This window comes from Diadema setosum, chromosome 16 (genome assembly GCF_964275005.1).
Source record: "Diadema setosum chromosome 16, eeDiaSeto1, whole genome shotgun sequence".
NCBI lineage: Eukaryota > Metazoa > Echinodermata > Echinoidea > Diadematoida > Diadematidae > Diadema > Diadema setosum.
In genome coordinates this window covers 17,759,995-17,782,089 of record NC_092700.1, presented here as the reverse complement: position 1 = coordinate 17,782,089, position 22,095 = coordinate 17,759,995, and the positions used below count along the sequence as shown (strand labels likewise).

The following is a 22,095-nucleotide window of genomic DNA, read 5'->3' as shown; positions in this document are numbered from 1 at the left end:
CACACTTTCGGTGTTTGGGACACTATTCTGTCAGTCACGGAATTCACTTTTGCTGCTCCCTACCGTCTATAGTTAATGTGATGGAGAGCCCCAATGTGAAATGCAGCGAAAATATGAAGAAAAAAAAAATGCATTGGACATTTGAGAGAGAGAGTAGTATGCTTTCAAAATAAGATATGTCAGAAATGTTTTGGTATGTTTCGCTTTGTCTGTAAAATTGTGTAAGAGGAGCAAGCAGAAATTCAGCCAGGAGAGATTTCCTCAGAATTTTATTATCGTTATCCTAGATGAGTTCATTGTCTTGTGTTTATTTGTATTAATTTTATGAAATATAATAAATATGTATATATGTATAGTCCATCAAGCATGAAAACGTGTTATCGCTCATTGATTTCATTACTTAATAAGCATAGATGTAATGATGCTGAGAGAGAGGTTGAGAGAGACTACATGATTGAGGAATTTCATGCATATGAATTCATGGACATTTGAAATTTAAAGAAAGGGAAATTTCATAAAACATAAACTGATAATAACCATCATTTCAGAGGCATTCCGGATTCCTCGGAGAAAACCTTGTACCAAATATTGAAAGAGTACATGTATAGCACTTTAGGTTCGTGTTGTGCATTTAAAATGCACATGTACTTTTATCTCTGTTTGGTTTCCTTCTCTTTCCTTCCCTTTTTCTTTCCTTTTGGGAGGGGGAGGGGATGAATGGGGAGGGGGCAAAAGGTGGAGATGTACTCGAATCACATTCGAATTACTATATCAATTACAATTTCAATTACATACACACACACAAACACACATTTCACTTGAGTTTGATTCCAGAGAAAGATGCAATCAAACATAAGTCATAAAATCAAACACATGTTAGTCGGTCAGGCTTTTAAAACACAACACATGCCAATGAAATACCGATAGCACGGCTACGATCTCTGCGAGGAGGAAACTGAGAAATAATCCCATCTACAGAATTCTACCTTACTCCTTCTCTTTGTTTAACAATACAGATCTCGCTTATTGCTTCAGAATTATCTGGCTCACTGTATCACTGATAATAAAGCATGAGCCGCCTGCATGAACATATTGTAGGTACTACATGTACAATGCATGTAGACAAGCTTGGATTACTAGGCATGCATGCGCAGTGGTTGTAAATGCAGAAGCCAGCGATGATGCTGTTTTGTATTACTTCGATCACATTTAGAGATGTATCCTTAAAGTGCATAAACTCAGAAAAAGGCTACACTATTGCCATTATGTGCAATCAGCAGAAAATTTTGAGATGAAAATAGTTGTGATATGCATAATAATCAATGAGTAAGTTCCGTACATATTTCCTTCGAACAGGAAAAAAAAGCCAAAAACCAATAAACACAGCACACAATAAGGTTTTCATTACTTTCCTTAGTCTCAAAGTAGACTCAACTATAGGACAATGACTACAGCATCTCATTGCTTTCATCTCTACTGCACTGCAATTTAATGACCTGTAAAATGCATTCAAAATAATTCTAGTAGTTCATACATAGATAGTATCACAAGAACATAAATAACTTAAACTCACACAAATCATCCAGCTTAAGGACACTTGTTGGACAGCCCGAGTTTAAGATAAAGAAACAATGCAGCATAGTTGAAGCCTGATCAAGACATTGACAGTTTCTAAGTTTCGACAGCCCAAAACACAAACAAACAGACAAACAAATGAATGCTTTATAAACAAATCAATGTAACTTCATGAAAAATAAGTCACAGTTTTCTTTTTTAGCCTTTTTTTTTCTTAGGGTACTGAACATGATTGGATATGTCCTAGGAGTAAAAAATATAGACAGCCAGCAGTAATGTAAACATACATGATGTTAAAAAAAAAACAAAAAACCATTGGCCCGAATTCACAAAGGTGGTACAAATGAAACCATGGTTTAAACCATGGACAAAAACCATGGAGCGCCAAGTGTCGCATGGAATATGTCGTTACGAAATCAGTCATTTCGTCGATGAAATGATTATTCTGTAACGAAATGACAACATTTTGTGACTAAATGAACATTTCGTCCACGAAATAATTATTTTGTTAACGAAACGGTCATTTTGTCGACGAAATGACCAATTTCGTAACGAAATATTCCGTGCGACACTTGGCGCTCCATGGTTTTTGTCCATGGTTTAAACCATGGTTTCAATTGTACCACCTTCGTGAATTCGGGCCAAAGTGTCAGAAATGAGACCTTGCTGCTATTTACGACCTGTTTAGGATGAGCTGATTTTGTCACAAAATGTATTTCCCATAAACACCTGCCCGAGTTTACTCTGCACTAGTCTTCAACAGGTTAAACAAAGAATGATAACGAAAGAAAAGACTCATTGAAATGCATTGTTCCACATAAAGTCGACAAAGCAAGGCCTGAAATATACAGGGCTATCCACGATGCAGATGTCATTTAGCATACTGAAGAACAAACATTAAACATATTTAATGTCACAACGAAGCAGGAAAACTTATATGTAGTGGCTTAAAACCATGTATCATATAATATTTACTTTTCTAATAATTGATTGAGGGATTTCTATATGCTCTCACAATATCTAATGATGTAACGGCCAATACGTATGATAATTTATCTCCAGCGGAGATGATTGGCACTTGAATTTCTCCAGCGACATAATATCTTATTTGAAAAAATAAACAAACATATAAAAGGACAAGTTCACCTTCATATATAATAAGGATCAAGAGAATGCAGCACATACATCAGTGAAAGTTTGAGGAAAATCTGACAATCTGTTTAAAAGTGACGAATTTCAATGCGTCATAGCTGGATGAGTAGACTGCTACAGCTTGTGATGTCACAAGCATGCAATGGTTCAAAGAAAATATAAAGTAAATTCAACATACATGTATTTTCACTTATCTCGCATAATAAAAAAGCACATGATTTGCCTCTTTCAGAAGGCAGGAGGAATAATATTACCCTTAACATTCTTATGTCAGCAATGAATCAGGGGAATGCATACTTTTTTTCAAGAAATTGAATTTTTTGGAATTCTCTTTATATTTTCCTTATCTTGTTCTACACATGTGACATCATACACTGCAGCAGTCTTCTCATCCAGCAGTGAATGCGCAGAAACAAAAAATTCATAACTTTTGAACTACTGTATACCAGATGTTTACACTTATTTCGGTCAAAGCAAATAGCACTTACAAGAAGATTTATACAAATAATATATCAATATTTGTCTGAGAGCAAATTGAAATAAAAGCAATTGATCAGTTTACACTATGAAAATGCTAGAAAAATATTCCAATAAGCTATTGCTGTGAGATGGCTCACCAACAGATATTTCAAAATTTTCATCATACTGCTGAGCAACATGTTACACTCCTCATTAATTTGTGAGTTAAATGTCTCCTGATTTGGCTACAGTCATTACATCTGCTTCATAAATCAAAGATGGTATAATTCTATCCATCCTTCCATGCATAGTCACTTCACTTCTTATAATCGAAACAAACTAAAACTGCCTTGTTACTGCATAAAACAAAACAGCTAAGGAGTTCTACATGCTGTACATATGCCATATAATTTGTGAGCATTATGTTTCTTGAACAGGACTTGAAAGACAGTTCAACAAGTGGTTGAATTTTCAAATGACAAATAAGCATTTTCTCTTTTCAAGAGAAGTACATGTATCAGTGATTTTTCCACCTTCGAGACAAAATACATTACATTTCTAAAATGTAATATTTCACAACACTCAAAAACAACCAAACACCTATGGCACACAAAAGTGTCATACCAATCAACAGGCTATTATGATATGGAAAATGTGTACCCGGTACATAAATACAAATTCACCTTTAATTTCAGCTAGAAGTACCTCATGTACACTGTACATGTTGTGTATACATAATGTCGCTGACTAACTTAAGATTTCTATGAAATTCAGCAAAGGTGGCGTGGAGGTACCTGTGTGGGTATTTTGAAAACCCTGTAGTGCAGGGATACTATGCAATATAGGAAGGCTGTATCTCCATAATTGTGTACAGGTTTATCATTGATCTCTATGTAAGTACACATACAGCAAAAGAACCTCAACTGAAGTCTAATGTTACCGATGAGCGTACACTTTGATGCACATGTTTGCTGTATGACAAGCAATTCTATTCTTGCGGGCCTTCGCTAGTCCTGGTTTTTTGATATACCCAGTGGGCAGAGAATGAAGTTGGTTCATTCAGGTAAACCTCTCCAAACGAGAATGATAATCTTTGATACTCAGCTAGGCATGCTGAGTAAAAATATCAATAAAACAAAAAATACTGCAGCATATCTCTGGATCATTTTCCACTTGCTCCCCCCCCCCCCCCTCCCCCTGAGCCTAACTGATTAGTGACTATCTATACTAATCTGCATGCCTAAAGTTTTCCAGATATTACTCCCTGCCTATTTAGTTTAAAACTACAGCAAGAAAGCTGAAACTTTGCACTGACATTGCAACAGTATAGCATAATGATTTATAGCAAATCAGCTATGTAGCTTTAAAAAAAAAAAAAAGAAGGGTTTTTGAACTCTAAACAAATGCAAACTCTGAGTTGGAAATTTCTCAAAGTGAAAACTTCATACAAAATCACAGCTTGCAATGGAAAGTCAAGGTTTAATGTCAACAGTTGTTACTGCAAAACTATTACTTATCAGAAATAAAATCTGGCTCATGAGAAATATTGATATGAGAAAGAGATCAAAAGAAAAAACGGAAAAAAAGAAAAAGGCCCTTATACAAAAGTCATCAGTTATCAATGCCCTTCTCACAGATTCATGTGTCATCCAAATTGGGTCAAAAGTTTGGCAACATTGCAGCAAGCTCTGTCCACCTGAGCATAACTCAGTCTCCAGTTTAGGAAGTTCAGTTGTAAGAAGCAGGTGTCCTTTCACGACAACCCGTGAGATTGCAAAAGTGAACTTCAGCATGTGATCCACACTCTCTTTAGTCCCACGCACTCACTTTCCTGTGACTGCACACACCACCAGCATTACTAGCGTAGGCCTAACCAGAGTTCTTTGCATCAAATGTCAATGATGACATACACATCATGCTGTCCGCTCTCATGAATCTGCATGTTGGAGTAGGTGATGGCTTTGACTTCAGTGCCCTGGAGATAAAATGAAGACCAGATATCCAAATAAGCACTCATCAATATTAATCCCCAATAATTAACACTGAATAAATGTTCATGGTAACATTAACACAATCAACAGAAACAAGTTCTTGCATCTTGTGATGTCAGGTTTACCCGAGGATTTAAGATGATCTTAACCCTAACTAGGCCGGGCTATTTAGGTAGATGATAGAGCCGGGGGGGGGGGCCTCCCAGGCCCCCCCTCTAGATCTCGGCCGTCGACCGCGCGATCGCGACGAAAATTGGCACACACATTGCCTATGATGTAATCTAAAGTACCATGAAGTTCATTTTTTCAAAAATTATCATTTACACTAAATTATGCTAATTTATGCATAATGATGCAAGAAATCAGACAATTTGGTATAAATCACTAAATAAAGCTCAAAACAGGCACATCTTTTGTGTAAATATTCTTTTTAGTGTCCTTAGCAAATGCAAGAGAAAAAAATTGCGTAATCAGAAAAAATTTCCTAAGTATTTTATTGTTTTTTGAATTTCTTATGTATTTTTTTGTTTTTTCGACTTTATCTTTTTCATTGTTTTTTCGATGAAATTTGTCCGCGACAATGTTCCGAACAAGAAAATATGTTATTGATTGATTTTAATCGCTAAAACCCCAAAATAATCATGCTTTTATGAAATTTGCCTGTAAACACAGTTTGCATTGAAATTGTACACGAATTCACGTTTTTGAGCAATTTTTGGTCTGACATGCACGTGCATATTTATGCGCAACTTCGGAACCGCGCGCCCGGGCGTCACAAATTTGGTGTCAAAAGATGCGGGAGACTCGAAAGAAAAAAGTCATGAAACGTCGCGGCGATAGCTTTTCGCGATAGCGATACATTGCGCGAAACGTCGAGGGGGGGGCCTCGGAGGCCCCCCCCCCCCGGCCTAGTTAGGGTTAAAGCTAAGAACACTTTAAATATCATGGTATGCAGTATGCTGTTGGTTTCCTTGTTCAGTTCTAATTTATGTTTTTAAGAATCCACTGAACTTTGTTATGAAATTCATGGGAAATTCCTTTGTCACTTATTGAGGGCTGGCAGATGGCAGGTCAAGGGTCGATCACTCATACCTAACCCCCCAACTCCCCCACTTCAACAGGAAAGATGCCCAGGAAGGCCCCTCAGCAGTCGTGGGATTTTGTTGTAATTCTCTCTTCTTTTTTTTTTTCTTTTTTTTTGGGGGGGATGCCTTATTGTTATTTCTTTTTTTTTTTTTTGGGGGGGGGGGGGGCTTGTTTTTAATAACCATTCAAAAAAGTATGTTGGGGGGGGGGGGTGGAGAGTAGGGGAGGGAGTGGGAGAGGGGGTGGGGAAGGGGTGTAGGGGAGGGACCATATACATATTTCTTCTGACTCTATCTACTTCTGCGAGTGCACTTTATTTTGTCAAAACATTGTCAGGCAGTTCGACAAGCCTCGGCATCACACAGGGCTTATACTACTGTAGACGGTACATATGGAAAAACACACTACAAGTTGGTTCAAGACAACTAGAATGAAGGAAACATTGAATATGCTTGTAGTATCTACAGGAAAAAGAAGTCAAAATCACTTACCTGTGGGTGCTTGACGATATCAAAATATTCACCAGTCCTGTAAAGTACAAAAATGAAACATTTATTTTAAAAATGAAATTTGCCTCATGGTGTGTAGAGCAATATTGGCAATTCAGCTTCAACATATCTACCTGTAGTGCCTGAACTTCTGCTAAAAACACCATTGTCAAATGAAAATGCTTAGACAATTTTTTTAAAGGTAATCTATACTTTAAACTATACATTTTTTCGTATTGCACCATTAAAATCTGAAGTGGCACTATGTTGTAGGTGTTCCAAGCCCTCCCCTAGGCAAAGCACTTTAAATGCACACTCAAGAAAATGGGTGTACGATGCTAACCACTTCAGGTGATTTGCAACTGCCATCAGAAGGTATCAACCGAGCACATAATGCTGTAGGAATGAGTAAATAAATGGGTAAAAACATATCGTTGTTTGCATGGCAGATTGTCATTAACACGCTTTCCAGTGCATGGCAGATTGTTGCTAGGCTGTAAGAGTGTGCATAGGGTTAATAACATTCTGCCATGTGCAGGGAAGCACGTTGACGACATTCTGCCATGCGCACAACAATATATTTGCATAGAAAATCTGCACTTACCCTGTGGACTTGATGGTAAAGTTTTTCTCATCGAACTCATCGATGGTGACTTCCTGTATGAGCAGACAGAATGGGAAACGCATTGTCACATGACAGCCCTGGTTTGCGTTTACTCTCCAAGAGCTAAAATCTTTTTAGACATGTTACTAGAACTTCATCATGCTAATGGACAAGACTCAATGTAAGCCAGATATTAAGATCTTTAAAAAAAAAAAAAAAAAAAAAAACCCACTACATACACATAAAAAAAAACTTTAAAATGTTTACACAACATCAGCAACCACTGTTGGATTTGTGATTTGACTGCTAACATTTATTACAAATGAATGCAGGTCATTTTCATCTGTGGGGGTTCTAATTTTCATCTAAAAATCAACAAAACAAAACATAAGCACACAGTGAACTATGACAACCGAAATTTTGCGTTGTGTTTATCTAACATTGTGACAAAGGCATTTGACCAGTAGATACGTCACCCTCATTTCCATATGAGACAGTCAAAGTCAAACTTATTTTACAGTAGGTATGTCACGCAGTATATACGCATTTCACGACTGTGATCAAACAAATACATTGCATGTGTGCTTTTTCAGAACAATTAACCCACATATCACACACATCTGTAGTTTGTGATTACTTGAAGTATGGTAAGCATTTTTGATGCTCTGTTTCTGAAGGATTTTTTACTCTGTCTTTAGTTTTTGCGCTACATCAACCAATTAAAATCTATGAATATCTAATTGAAGCACTGAACTGAATGACGATTAATTTCATATGACTTCTTAGGAAGAAATGAACCCTGTTGGGTAAGCAAAGCACAGGACTAACTTTCAGGCCCCTCCCAAGGATGAGGCAACAAAGACACTCGAGGCAGTTGTGCCCAACCTCAGGGTACAACTGCTGCCACTAAGGGACTTGAAGCACCGACCTCAAGACTGACTGTCAGTGATGTTAACCACTGAGCCAAAAAACTCCACAGAAAAGCTTCTGCTTGAATGGAAATCTGGTACCACGACATGTGCTCCTGCAACAATTGCTCCCATGAAACATCTGCATGCTAAGCCAAAACATAAAACCTACCCACAAACATAACTCTAACCCTTCTCCTAATCCTCACAACAGACTAAACCCAAAACCCTATCACAACCCTGCAAAGTCCTTGGAGAAAATAAATCTGGAGCAATTGTCGCAGGAGCAAATGTTGTCTTCTGGAAATTTAATGGGGTAATAATATTACCAGGTATATATATCAGGTGGTTATACAGGGGACACAGTATATTATACTGTGTCCCCTGTATAACCACCTGATACACAGAGAAATGTAACAATACAGCACAAATCAGAGAATTGGGCCTGTGCTTTCTATCATCACCATAACGATCAATCTCACCCTCGGGATGAAGAAAGGGTCGGTAGAAAAGACAAAGAGCCACTCATCTAAGAAGTGATACAGAAGCGACTTGAGGTCATCACCTGTGATTTGGAAAAAGAAAAAGATCAATAAAACAAGGATATAGAGAATCATCTATACATTATGTATAATAAGCACACACAATTTCGTAGAACCATAGCTCAGATGTCTGATAAGGGTCCATAATTGAATATGTTCAACTTCCTTCCTTATATTGATAAAGCATACCAAATACAATCAAACTCGCCTTAGCAACCCACCTGTCCGTGGTGGCCATAATAGCACCATAAACAAAACTTCAAAATTAATCATGCACTATATTTGTGATACAGATGATAACATTTTCATATGTTATCGATCTTGAGAATATTACTTCACTAGCAAAATTTGGAAAAAAAAAAAGAGAGAAGAAACGTCATGAAATATACGGTGTACCCAATATACACATAATTGACATACCTTCAGCTGTAACCTCTTTTGTGATGGTTTTCTCTACATACTTGATATCTGTCATGTAGTCAAACATGGCAAGCACCACCTTTGGAGAGAAGGAAACAAGGAAACAATACATATGTTGAAAGATTTTGCAATTGTGCCTTTAATTTCTTTATGCATTCAGTTATCTATTCATTTATTCCTTTGTTTGTTTGTGTTTATTTATCTCTTTATTTATTTGTTTATTAAAGCATTTATTCATTTATTCATTCATTCATTCACATCGATTGATTGATTGATTGATTGATTGATTGATTGATTGATTGATTGATTGATTGACTGATTGACTGATTTGTGGTATCTTCACAATGATTCTGTTTTGAAATACACATTGTCTGTATAAGGCTCAGTTAATTTGGAATAACCTATCTTACTGATTTTCATACTTCAACATCTAAACTAATGCCCTGAAATTAACCTTGTGACTTGTCCCTTGAAAGAAACTGATTGAAGCAAACAACAAAGTTGTAACCTACCTCAAATTCACTCTATTCCCCCACCCCCTTAATAGAGTCTTTGCTTTCAGTATGATGGGAATGTTTGACAAGTCTGCGAAAGCATCAAATTGGCCACACCAGAGAATGAGTTTCAAATGACTCTCCCCCTTTATTCGTTGGAGTTCCCTTTGAGACATCATCAAATAAGGGTGTTTACACAGAATGAGAAAAATGAGACTTGAATAGAAGAATGCCTTAAAGCCAAATGTACATCAGGGTGCGGTAGTGTCAACTGAATTTTGGTCATGATCATCTGAGGATTATCCTGTGCCCACCAGCAGGATATACATAGTGTACTGTCAAAGAGGGGCAAATGTTTGTTCAAGAGTTGTATCACACATATTTTAGCACAGCAGGCAGGGCAGCAGAGGATGGGTGCATTAATGTGCATGTGAGCATGAGCGATTTGATCATAATAGATGGTATGGTATGAGCATGGAGAATATACTATATGCCGTTGATGATTCAAACCGTAACATGAGCACTGAAAAAAACAAAACAAGAAAAACAAGTAGCAGCTTCAATTGAAATCCATCACACAGATGGAATTATAATGGAGATACATGCACATGTGGACAAAAGAAGGGGTTGGTGCAATATAGTGCTAACCCACACTTTTGTCAAAATTGAGTTACATGCATTTTCATAATCCTTATCCTTTACTCTAACCTCTGTGAAAATATCATATTTGAATTCAACCAATAAGATGGTAAAAAATGCATGCATTCATGTTTTATCAATGTACGATGTATGGATTTTCCAAACATTCAACAGCGATTATCTCAAAATGACTATTGTGTGGGTTAGCACTATATTGCACCGACCCCTTCAAATATGAAGATACTTGTTTCATATTTCATTTCTTTTTGCTTTGACATGATATCTTTCTACATACTAATACAGTGCTGTTCTACCACTTCAGTACCACTGGCAACTTTACTGCATTCAATGCAAATGCAAAAGACACTTTAAGATTGTGGTTATAAAAGGGTTAGAATGAATGGGCATTGCAATCCCCATGAAACACAACAGGACAACAACAAAAGAAACAAACCCTGAATTTGCACAAAAAAAAAAAAAAAAAAAAAAAAAAAAAAATCAACAGGTACGCAATGAAACGTTGCAAGACCCGAGCATGCCCAGACTGTGAGATCATGAAGGAGATTCTATTTATAGCATGCTGAGTGAATTGACTCATAACCAACTGCATGTACCACCATGGTACTTTCTGTTAAAATCTGTTCAGTGAACACATGTTGGAAGAAGAAAAGGGCAAATGTGGTGATCACTAGGTAGTTGGTATGGAACCCTGCAGACTGTATCTTAACAGCCTGTACAGAGTGGCCACCTGCTAAGTCTGGACAACCTGCTTATTTCTTGTGAGCATCCACTGTAAGAAGTTTTCATGGTGCAGTGGTGCTCAAGCAAGTGTTTTGGGGGTTTTTTCAGTCAAATACACAATCAATCAATTCATTCCTGTGGTTTAAAGCTGTACCCTTTTAATATAGAATTTCTACTATCGTATTGTTTCTAGGAATTTTAATATCTATGGCAGAATATAAAGTTTCCTTTCATTTCCGCCCAATTTTGGTCATTTACCAATGCTTATTTAACATGCAAGATTATCAAAAACCTCTAGATTGCTGAATTAATATCTGATCCTTAAATTGGTAGTAGGCCTACATTTTAGAACATCAAAATTGATAGTTCTCTCTCAAATTAGCAAATTTTGAATAATTTGCTGATCTTGTAAACAAAGATGTAATGAATTCAAGCAGTTCCATTTTTTACTTTCCCCAATATCTGCTAAATGGTAAAATGCAGTATTGCCAATTTGATGAGGATGAAATTGTAATTTCTGTGGCAAATATTCCCTATGGAAAACTTTTCGGAAACGCTGCTGGATTGATATAAAAGTTGTCATTGGTGTTTTGTTGTTGTTTTTTAGCTTATCTATCAGAAGAGGGCTGTATGATGATGCAGATATACAGCAAAGGGTGTCTGTCTTTTCCATGCATAACTCAACCTCCTCCTCCTCCTTTAAAAAAAAAAGGGGGGGGGGGGGGTAAAACAACATGCAAAGAATAGGAGAAATATAAACAAGATTTTTTTTTTTTCAAAAGAACTCTCCCCACCATCCAAACAAAGCGCTTTTGTAGCCTAAACTGTCAATAGAGCTGTGTCTGCTATCATTGATGGGATTGGGGTCCGACAGCAAACAAAGAGAAGGTAGGGGTGGGGGAGGGGTGGGGGACGAAAACCAGGTACAGGTAGGGTTGCCTATTCAGGCTGGTCCCCGCCAGATGAAAAGCTTCGCTAACAGACAATGACAAGTTTACCAACTTGTGTGAGTGGGTGTGTATGTGTCTAACAGAATATCATGAGCAAGGCAGACAGAATCAGCACTGACGTCTTTATGCTATAAAAATGCACTTACAATCACAGTTACTTTTTGATCTCATACATACAGTGAGTCACGCACCTTGAATGTAACAAGGTAGACAAATGCTGACAAGTACAGAGATTTTGCATTTCTATGTATATGTAGATGACATGATAACTATTGCAAAACGAGGAATGTTTGAGTGCATTTTAATTTCGCGAATTTCGCAAGCCGCGTTTCGCGAAATTAAAATGCACGATAAAGATCTTGTCTTATACGCTATATTCATTGAGTGTCAGAGGCAACTCACAAAAAATTCATGCTGCGAATAAGGTCGTTGGCTCCCATTCGCAAAAATTTCATACCGCGAAAATATAATGTTTTACAGATGTCAGTGATTATGCCATCAGTCATGATAAGAAGAAGGGTAATGAAGATGCGAGTGCAGGTCAAGGAGAAACTAGTTAATAGGTTATCACACCATTACACATGCAACTTGAATACATGCTAACGATTTCAAGATCTGAGAGCAGCTAGCCATAATCTTTTGTTTTCGTGGGGGGGGGGGTGTAAGGAGCTTTATAGCATGTAGATCTTCTGGTTTGGTGCATTCTAAATATCCTGGCTCATCCTGATTTGTCTTTAATAAATCAGGCCTGCGTGTGAGCGTGATACAGAACCCTGAGGCACTAGAGTCTCAGTCAACTCAGGTGTAAAAAGCATTGATGATCATTTATACCACTGTATGATTTTCAAACTTTTCATCTCAAATTCCATAGATGGGCAATAACATAAAAGTTCATCTCAACATGGCCTAGAGAGACATCATGAATATAATCAAAGGTGCAGCTTTACATGATTTCCTTTGAGGGCATGCTCTTGAACAACTGATGAGGGATATTTTGGGAAGAAAGGGAGAATAAGGTAGATTAAAGAATTATGTACACACTTCTTTTGACAGTGGAGGATATACATTGTACGTATTATACAGCACGTTCCTGAGGCAATTTACAAAGTTATTTAGAAACGCAGAAAAGATGGACATTTATACTTACTGCTTCAAATGACTCTTTTAACGACGATCCCCCTGTGAAATAAGGCGTTAAGGATTTCTAACAAGACAGTACTGGTGGTTGACTTGGAAGAGAAATTGTTGATATTTCAGATTTCAAATAACTTATCACTGAACTCTAAATTCATGCCATATAATTATACACATTGTACATATATTTGAAGAATTTGCTGCCAGAAAGGCACAATACCTTTCATACCTGTATACAACTACTCGAAAGATTTGAAATTGAAGTTCATTCATCTCAGAATTATAGATGGGATCTGGGAGAACTTTATGAGAGAAACCTTCCCCTCTCTGGACATAGTAGATATTGCTGAAGAAACTGACAAAGTAAAAAAAAAAAAAAAAAAAAAAAGACAACATGAAATACATGTAATAAATTACATCCACAGCTTGACAGCATCTGACTAAAGACAGCACAATTACATTGCTGCTCAAAGTTTTGTCATTTATGTAGTGCTCAGCTCTCTTTGTTTCAATTTCTCTCAGCAATTCAAAAGGATACAGGAATGTAATCTGAAAGACAACAACAAAACATTCATATGACATGTTAAAAAAAAAGGTTTACTAGTAAACTGAATGCATTTAGAACAAAGCCACTCACAATGTACTGACATACTGTAATGCTGACTTGTATCCATTACATTCACTTTCCCGAACAGATAACACAGCCCACACATTTTCATCTAATCTCTTGAATTGGGTTTCTTTCAATGATTCCTTCCTATGACTCTGCCAAAGACAGCTTAGAGACTGTATGAGACATCTAATGACTCTTAAGACATTATGTTATCCATCATATTTATTTTAAAACAAAAACAAAAAGAAAACAAAACAAAACAACAAAATGATGCATTACAAATATTTCTTGATCAAACTTGTAAAAGTAGCAATGCTAGCTGACTGTAAACCTGGCATACAAGTTGTAAACTCTTTGTAAGAAGAGGATGTGCAGGTACCACTTCTAAACTCTTGATACTGTTTTTTTTTTCTTCTTCTTCTTCAAAATGAAATCTGATAAGGTTATCTGGCAGAGAACATGGCAGTTACACTACGAGGTATACAGTGGACTCCAGTTATAATCAAGTTCTCAGGACCGGCAGTTTTCTTTCGTTATATCAAAATTTGGTTATAACCGAACAAATACACAATAAAAAAAAACATAGAGCGGATAATGTTGCAGCCTGAAATTTTACTTCGTTGTAACCGGAATTTTGTTATAACCGTGTTTGCTATAATGGGAGTGCGCTGTAACAAGTTTTAATTTGTATCCAGTGACTATTTAGGGTACACTCAGTCACTTCAGTCCCAAATGAAGCAAACTGTGCTGGAGCATACCAAGCCAGAGTAAACCAGAGTGATCTAGGATTGTACCATAGCAGCACAGTCTAACACAGGTCAGGGAGTGTGCCACATTTTCTGAAGTATGCAGGAAGGGGATTTCCAGTGTCATACTGTTTGCAAATGGAAGCACTTTTGTAGACATTTATAAATCTAAAATATGTATCAAATAGAGAAATATTACTGCATTTACATGTATACTTTGTGGCATTCATTTGTTTCAAGATTTTTTAATTTGTTTAATTCTACTGAAAGAAAATCATTACATGTAGTTACTGCATTGTGCTCTTAATGCACCTACATTACATAAAAAAGAATCTCTGTTTACCCATGATTTATTAGGTCAGATTCAACATTGGATCACAAATTACATTACTTGTTCAAGTGTACTTTTTTTTTCAAGTGATTACTGTAAGCGTCAATACAGTATTTTTGTGAGATTAATTTTTTGCACTGAGCAGCTCAAAAACATATGCATGGGTTTGAATTCATGCTACACGATCGTCAACTCATGCGAAATGTGCAGAGAAAATTGTGAGATATTTTCAGGGGTTTTAAAGAATTCGGGCTAGGCAAAAGAAGCGCGAAATGCATGAAAATTAATGCACTGCGAAAATTTGTGCGTTTACAGTATACATACAGTTTTTTATTTAGATGAGATTAATTCACACACCAAACTTACAACCTTTTTTTAATAAATATTGGTGTTTATCCTTCAAATTTAGGATCAACCTTTACTGGCATATACAATATAAATAGAACACAAATTCAATGCACCATGGCTCATTCTGGCATTGGTTGTGTGATACAGTGTAAGTCCCATTTTGCGACACTGTACAGTTTGCCCTGGCACGATCTGGACCACATCATGAGAAGCTACAGTACCCGTGGCACGCTTCCTGACTTGGTTTGCTTTAATGTAGGGCTTGCCTTTAGAAGAGTTCAGTCTCAAGTCAAGGTATGCTCTGGATTGCTTTTTAGACCACTCTAGTTTGCTCTGGTACACTTTGAAAGTTGGGACTGAACACATTAAATAACTATCAAATCAGAATTACGTATGGGTTGAGTACTCACTGCACATCAGCTGTATGATCCAAATCTGAGAAGAGATAATGAAAGTAATAACATTCATCAATAATTTGTTTTTAAATATTTTGATGATAATGGAAGTATCAATAATATTACAACTATTATATCAATATCATTAATTACTACTATCATAATAATAATAGTTCTGATGATATTGATAATGATGATAATAACAATAGCAATACTTATTATTATCAATAATAATAATAATAATAATAATAATAACCATCATCATCATCATCATCATCATCATCATCATCATCATCATCATAACAATAATAAAAATATTATCACTCCTACTTGGAGTATTGCTGTACAGTGCAGGACCCTTTGTAGTCCATGGGCCAGGCCAGATATTGGTACCATCTGAGGTGGCAAAACCTTTTTGGTGTCATTTTGTTTGTCGGGCATAGATATGCTTATCAAGCTATGATAGCATTTCCAAATGAGTAGCTTAGTCATAATAAATGAATTTTTAACCAATTTGGTCTCGTTGTTATATCCCTATACTTCTGAATCGAAACTCACCACTATACAAAGAAGAGCACTGTCTTCTGTATGTTCCATAGAGCTGTAAAATGCAGCTCTATGGTATGTTCACAGGTGTTCTGTTGTAAACGCGATGCGCTTAGTCTTTATTCAAGGCAGCGAAGGGAATATCCAAGGGTTATGATGTCCACAGTGCTTAGTCTTTATTCTAGACGGCGAAGGGAATATCCAAAGCATATGATACAGTGTATGTCCTTTTATCTAAAAACAACAACAATAACAAAAGCAATTCCTCGTGAATTTTACTGTATTTTTCAATTATTTATCATTTTCCGGCGAAAGCGCTACGGTGAAAATGCTAATACCACGCCAATGTCGCTTTATTTCCATCCAACAATATAAGTTAATGCAAAAACAATGTACCGGTACACTATGATACATTATAATAAATAATATTGTAAATCAACAGTGTGATTTTTGTTTAAAACTGATGTATTTGTTGATAGGGTAGTATAAAAACAGTATAGATAATCCCTTTTATGAGGAACTTTAGATATGATAACGGTACATTGGTCTAAAAAAAAGACTAAGCGCACGGCGTGACAGCTGTGGACATCATAGCCCTTTGGATATTCCCTTCGCTGCCTTGAACAAAGACTAAGCGCACCGCGTTTACAACAGAACACCTGTGGACATACAGAAGACAGTGCTCTTCTTTGTATAGCGGTTAGTTTCGATTCAGAAGTATAGGGATATAAAAACGAGACCAAATTGGTTAAAAAATCATTTATTATGACTAAGCTACTCATTTGGAAATGCTATCATAGCTTGATAAGCATATCTATGCCCGACAAACAAACTGACACCAAAAAGGCTGTGCCACCTCAGGTGGTACCAACAACCCATTTTTCGGGTCTTGGCCCATGGACCCTTTCACTCAACGTGACATCAAGAAGATTCAAGCAGTACAAAATAGAGCAGCCAGATTCATCTATAATGATTACAACAAATGGCAGTCTTCCGTCTCTGGAATGATAAAGGATCTTAAACTTCATCCACTCCCAGAACGACGTACCGGTAAGCTTTTAAGGCTATCAACATTTCATAAAATAAAGCACAGCAACATTGACTTAAAGTTGGAGGATTATATCAGCCCTATTTGAGCATTGAGAGGTACAACCCGAAGTTATCATCCTGATAATTATTCTACTTTACACGGTTTTTCAACTGCTCTCGCCAACTCCTTCTTCCAATAGAACAGTGAAGGATTGGAATAATCTGCCAAGTAATATTAAACAAATTCATAAATTTGATACATAAAGAAGCGCTCCAGCGTCACCTCCGTTGTGATTAGCTGCACATCACACCACAGTGCTGAGTGATACTCAGTACTTTAGCCAGAGTTTTTCAGTGTCCGATTCATCCAGATCCAGATCATTATCATTATTATTGTTATTATTATCATTATTATTACTACTACTACTATTTTCAATAATAATAATACTAATGATGATAGTAGTAGAAGTAGCAGTCAGAACTTCATGTAAAACTGTAACAGTAGTAGAAGTATTCATTCATCATATCCAGGCAACAGTGCTTAGACCTTCAATCCAATATTTACTTGACTTTTGTAAGTCTGTAGTGTTAACATACCGTAGAGCTTAAATTGTCAAAAGCTCCATACAGGGCTGACGCCACATTTTTAAAAGTGGGTGGGTGGGTGGGGGGGGGGGGGGGCTGGGCTGAGTTTATATTTTTGGTGCCACTTCCGAGTTTCATCAGCTAACAAGCAAATACACACACACACAAAAAAAAAAAAAAAAAAATTAAAAGAGGATTAATTTTAGACGTTTCAGCATTTAGCATTATGCTAGACATAATTTGGCTGTTTTTAGCATAACTCGAGCATAAAATATTGCTACAGACAGGAAATGTCCAGGTGTTTTGTGTACTGTGGTACCTCTTTATGGCTGGTTAAATGTTAGTTTGTGAGCTGATTTTGAACAAATTTGACAATAAAAACTTGTGAAAATTTTTTTTTTTTTTTGGTGGACTTTTTTTGTGTGTTTTGTTTTGGTGATTGAGCGCCACAATTCAGTTGGGAGCATTAGAATTTGAGGATTTTTTTTTTTTTTTTTTTTTTTTTTTTGGGGGGGGGGGGGGAGGACGATCATGTACCACAATGCGAAGGGCACCATAATGCGATTGGGAACCACAATGCCATTGCACGAGCACCACAATTCAATATTTTTATTTTTCATTGTTTCTTTGCTCGTCTGCGATCGATTGGGCATTGGTAGCAAAAAAAAAAAAAAAGTGTGAGGACCTTTTATTTTGTTTTTGTTTTCTTGCTTGTCAGCTGATGAGGCGCCACAATTGGTTGACATGTGACATAATTTCATGGCAATTTAGCATAATTTTAGGACACTTCACGCATAATCCCATGTTTTTCGCTCATCAGTCACACTGATAGTTTACAGCAAAGAGGAAAACAGATGTACACCCACCACTCCAGGTGTATAGTAATCACTGCTGGTCCTATTCCAGTGGTTTTAAAGGCCACTTTCATGAGACTGATCATTTAATAATCTGACGATGAAAAAATAAGGGCCCTGTCTACACTTTGTACTGCACTGCCACTGCACTGAGTCTGACTCTCTCAACTATAAATCAGTAGGGCCTATGAAAGCACACACACATTGCACCATGCACAGAGTCAGAGAGAACAAATGGGCTACTTATTCTGAGTTCTAGTTCTAACGTTAGCTGGATTCTACTTCTTACTCACACTCGTAATTTCCAACGGGTTTTCTATCCTCATATAGAGGGTAATTGCCAGCGCCTGCATGTTCATGGCCAGCATAGTTGTGAAGTTGTTCATCCGTCATTTCTCCAGCAGCTGCACCGTTATTACCGGCTCCTCCAGTCGCCCCTGCCGGAACTTCGGCGGCCTCACCACCCTTGGGTCCGGTTGCACTCTCTATGTCCGCAGCTGCTTCGTCAATGTTGGTCTGACTTCCTTCCGACACCTTATCGACATTTTCCGCTCCTTCGGCGCTCGCCATATTACGAGGATTATGTCCCAAAGCTATATCAAAATACTTGGTGGAATGTTAGATCATGTCTTTCTCATTTGTGAACTTCAATAACACTAACAGCCTTGTCCTTGCTCGCGAAAGGATGAGATGTATGATTCCAATCCCCAGCGAGTTATCAAGTGCTGCAGCAGTCTGCTGCCGCCCTGCATGCTACACACTTTGCTGTAAAACATAACAGGGGTTACCCCGAGATGGCGCAATATAGCTCAAACCACCAAGCAATCACTTGCATAAGACCCTGAGAGACATTAGTCATTATGATGTTCATAACTGGGGAATAGAATACATTTTAAAGATTTTGTAAGTCCATCACCTCTCACGTTTTTTTTTTGTATTTGTTTTAGATAAATCTTTATTCAGACTGGTGACTGAATCATGTCAAATGTGTACAATATTTATGTATGTTTTATTTTGCACACAACCTTTTGTTGTCCGTTTAAACAGTGTAAGTATTATAGTTATATTTTGTGTCATTACAATGTAACAATTTCATTTGATTGGTCTGAATAAAGGCTATAAAAAGCGTATAAAAATCATATCATTAAAACTTAATCAAATATCATTTGGTTATGAATCTCCACTTGCATAAGACCTGCGAATATTAGTCATTATGATGTTCAAACTGGTGAATAGGATACATTTTGAAAGTCCATCACCTCTCACGTTTTTTGTATTTGTTTTAGATAAAATCTTTATTCAGACTGGTGACTCCTTTCCTCGAGTAAGAAGGCTGAGTGTCTTAGAATTATGTATATCCATTTCTGTATGAGGTGTTTATTGTATATTCATGAATCACGTCAAATGTGTACAATTTAAGTATGTTTTATCTACTACTTTGCACACAACCTTTGTTTCCGTTAAACATTGTATTATAGTTATATTTTGTGTCATTACAATGTAACAATTTCATTTGATTTGTCTGAATAAAGGCTATAAAAAAGCGTAAAAAAAAAGAGTCTCAATCTCAACACAGCGCCAACTTCCGTGCTATAAACAGTGCCTATCTAATCTATCTATCTATCCATAATCCAGGGGCGGATCCAGGAATTTCGTAAAGAGGGGGCGTGTTTACAAAAATAAAGGGGGGCGCACGCACCCCTCCCCCATTTTTTCTTTTTATTTCTTTTGTTTCAACAAAAAATAAAGGGGGGGCGTGCGCCGGTTGTGGTCCTCCCTGGATCCGCCCCTGATAATCTATCTATCTATCTCTATCTATCTATCTATCTATCTATCTATCTATCTATCTATCTATGGACCTGAGATCAGTTTCATGACAGTCTTATATGAGTGACGTTTTAGTCATTTAAAAAGACACACTTTGATATGAGAGACTGAATGAAATTGATTTTACTTTTGGTGTCCTTCTTAACGTGTTAAAGCATATACGACTGGGGTTAACGTGTCAAATGACTGTAAGTTCTTTTTGTTGATCCTCATCCGCGAAATAAGTCCTGCATGCTGGTAGTTACATAAGTGTCTTTGTGTCTTTATGTATTTTTATGAAGAATGAAATAAACTGAACTGAATGACTTTGGCCATTTTGAGATTTATCAAAGTTCCAGTACAGCCTCTGTGTTATTAGCCGATCCCTATAGAACAGTCTTATTTCTTAAAAAAAAAGGGGGGGGGGGAACACTTCGATTATTGTTTGTTTGTTTCTTTCTTTCTTTCTTTTTAGTTGAAGGTCATTTAGCTTCCTGGCGCCTTTTGATGTTAATTTTTCGTGTCACATGTTTTTTTATACATTTGAGATGTATTTTTTTTTCAATAATTGTGTTATAATGTCGTCATTCTTATGGTTATAAATATCGTAAGTTATCATGGTTATAATCAATATTGATCACCTCGTATAGACAATTAAGATATCCTTGTATCGGGGAGTGTGAATGTATGAAATTCTTGAATTTGATTGTTGTATTCCCAGGACCTTCTAAAAGGGTCACACGGAATTATTATACAAATATCGAGTTTTATTGCAAAATGAGCCGAGTGCCATATTAAACATTTCAAAGTAAGTCCATCACCAGATAGAGCAAATTAAACCTTTCCAGTAATACCTAACTTGTGACATAATAAGGAATATTATAGAAGTTATGATTAGAATTATCGGGTATTTTCTTATTATTTTCTTTGTTTTTCTTAGCAGTTTTACTATCACAAATATCTCAACTTGCCAAGAATGGAGTTAGCTCCTTTAGCTATAAAACCCTTCAAATGTCAAACCCGGTTAACATGTCAAACTGCCTCAAGTTTGTGTGGGGGTCCAGTATAGACGGGTGAATCTCCAGTAAGCATTGGTAAGAGATGCTGGGGTTGGAGTCTCTGAGTTTAAACTAAAACCAGGGCCCCATTTCATAAAAGATGTAAATAGCAACTCTTGCTAGAACGACAACCTCTAATCGCAACAGCCAATCAGGAGGCTGGATTCTTGTTACCATGACAATTGCCATTCCAGCAGGAGTTGCTATCATATCAACTTTTCATGAAACGGGGCCTGGAGCAACGGTAGATTTCGTGTTTGCACTGTCACGCTATCATCGATGATAACTCTCTCTGCTCATTAAAGTTTCTAATTCCATAAAGTCCCTATAAGTAGTCTCTGTTCTTCATTTTTGGTATCTGTGTGCTTGAAAACAAATCATATGTAAACAAACCATATTGTAATATAAATAACACAGTCTGCGAGAATCTTCTGTTTACAATATTGAAAGAGGCAGATTTAACCAGAAGGAGAAGAAGAATCGAAAGAAGAAAAGTTCCATGCACTTTAGTTAACTTAGTAATCGAAGTTCGAGTAGAAGTAGGTAACTCCACATGAACCTATAACTATTATGACGTCGATAAAGTACGGCGCGCGTAAAT

The 22,095-nt window shown here is 36.8% G+C and overlaps 1 protein-coding gene across 1 annotated transcript; it reads right to left on the bottom strand.

The window, feature by feature from the left end:
* Positions 1-5,002: 5,002 nt before the first annotated feature.
* On the bottom strand, positions 5,003-19,280 carry LOC140240054 (protein archease-like). The gene is made up of 9 exons (XM_072319864.1): positions 18,924-19,280; positions 15,632-15,656; positions 13,722-13,732; positions 13,197-13,228; positions 9,226-9,304; positions 8,746-8,828; positions 7,356-7,408; positions 6,755-6,791; positions 5,003-5,161 (listed from the first exon to the last, which is right to left on the bottom strand). The coding sequence occupies exons 1-9, from the start codon at positions 19,198-19,200 to the stop codon at positions 5,075-5,077; spliced, it is 684 nt and encodes a 227-aa protein (XP_072175965.1). The 5' UTR covers positions 19,201-19,280; the 3' UTR covers positions 5,003-5,074.
* Positions 19,281-22,095: the final 2,815 nt, after the last annotated feature.

Coding starts and splice junctions, on each gene's coding strand:
- LOC140240054 (XM_072319864.1), bottom strand. CDS start 19,200: ATGGCGAGCGCCGAAGGAGCGGAAAATGTCGATAAGGTGTCGGAAGGA. Junction 15,657..18,923: donor ACCCGTTGGAAATTACGAGT/GTGAGTAAGAAG, acceptor ATCTCTTCTCAG/ATTTGGATCATACAGCTGAT. Junction 5,162..6,754: donor ATATCGTCAAGCACCCACAG/GTAAGTGATTTT, acceptor TTTTATCTCCAG/GGCACTGAAGTCAAAGCCAT.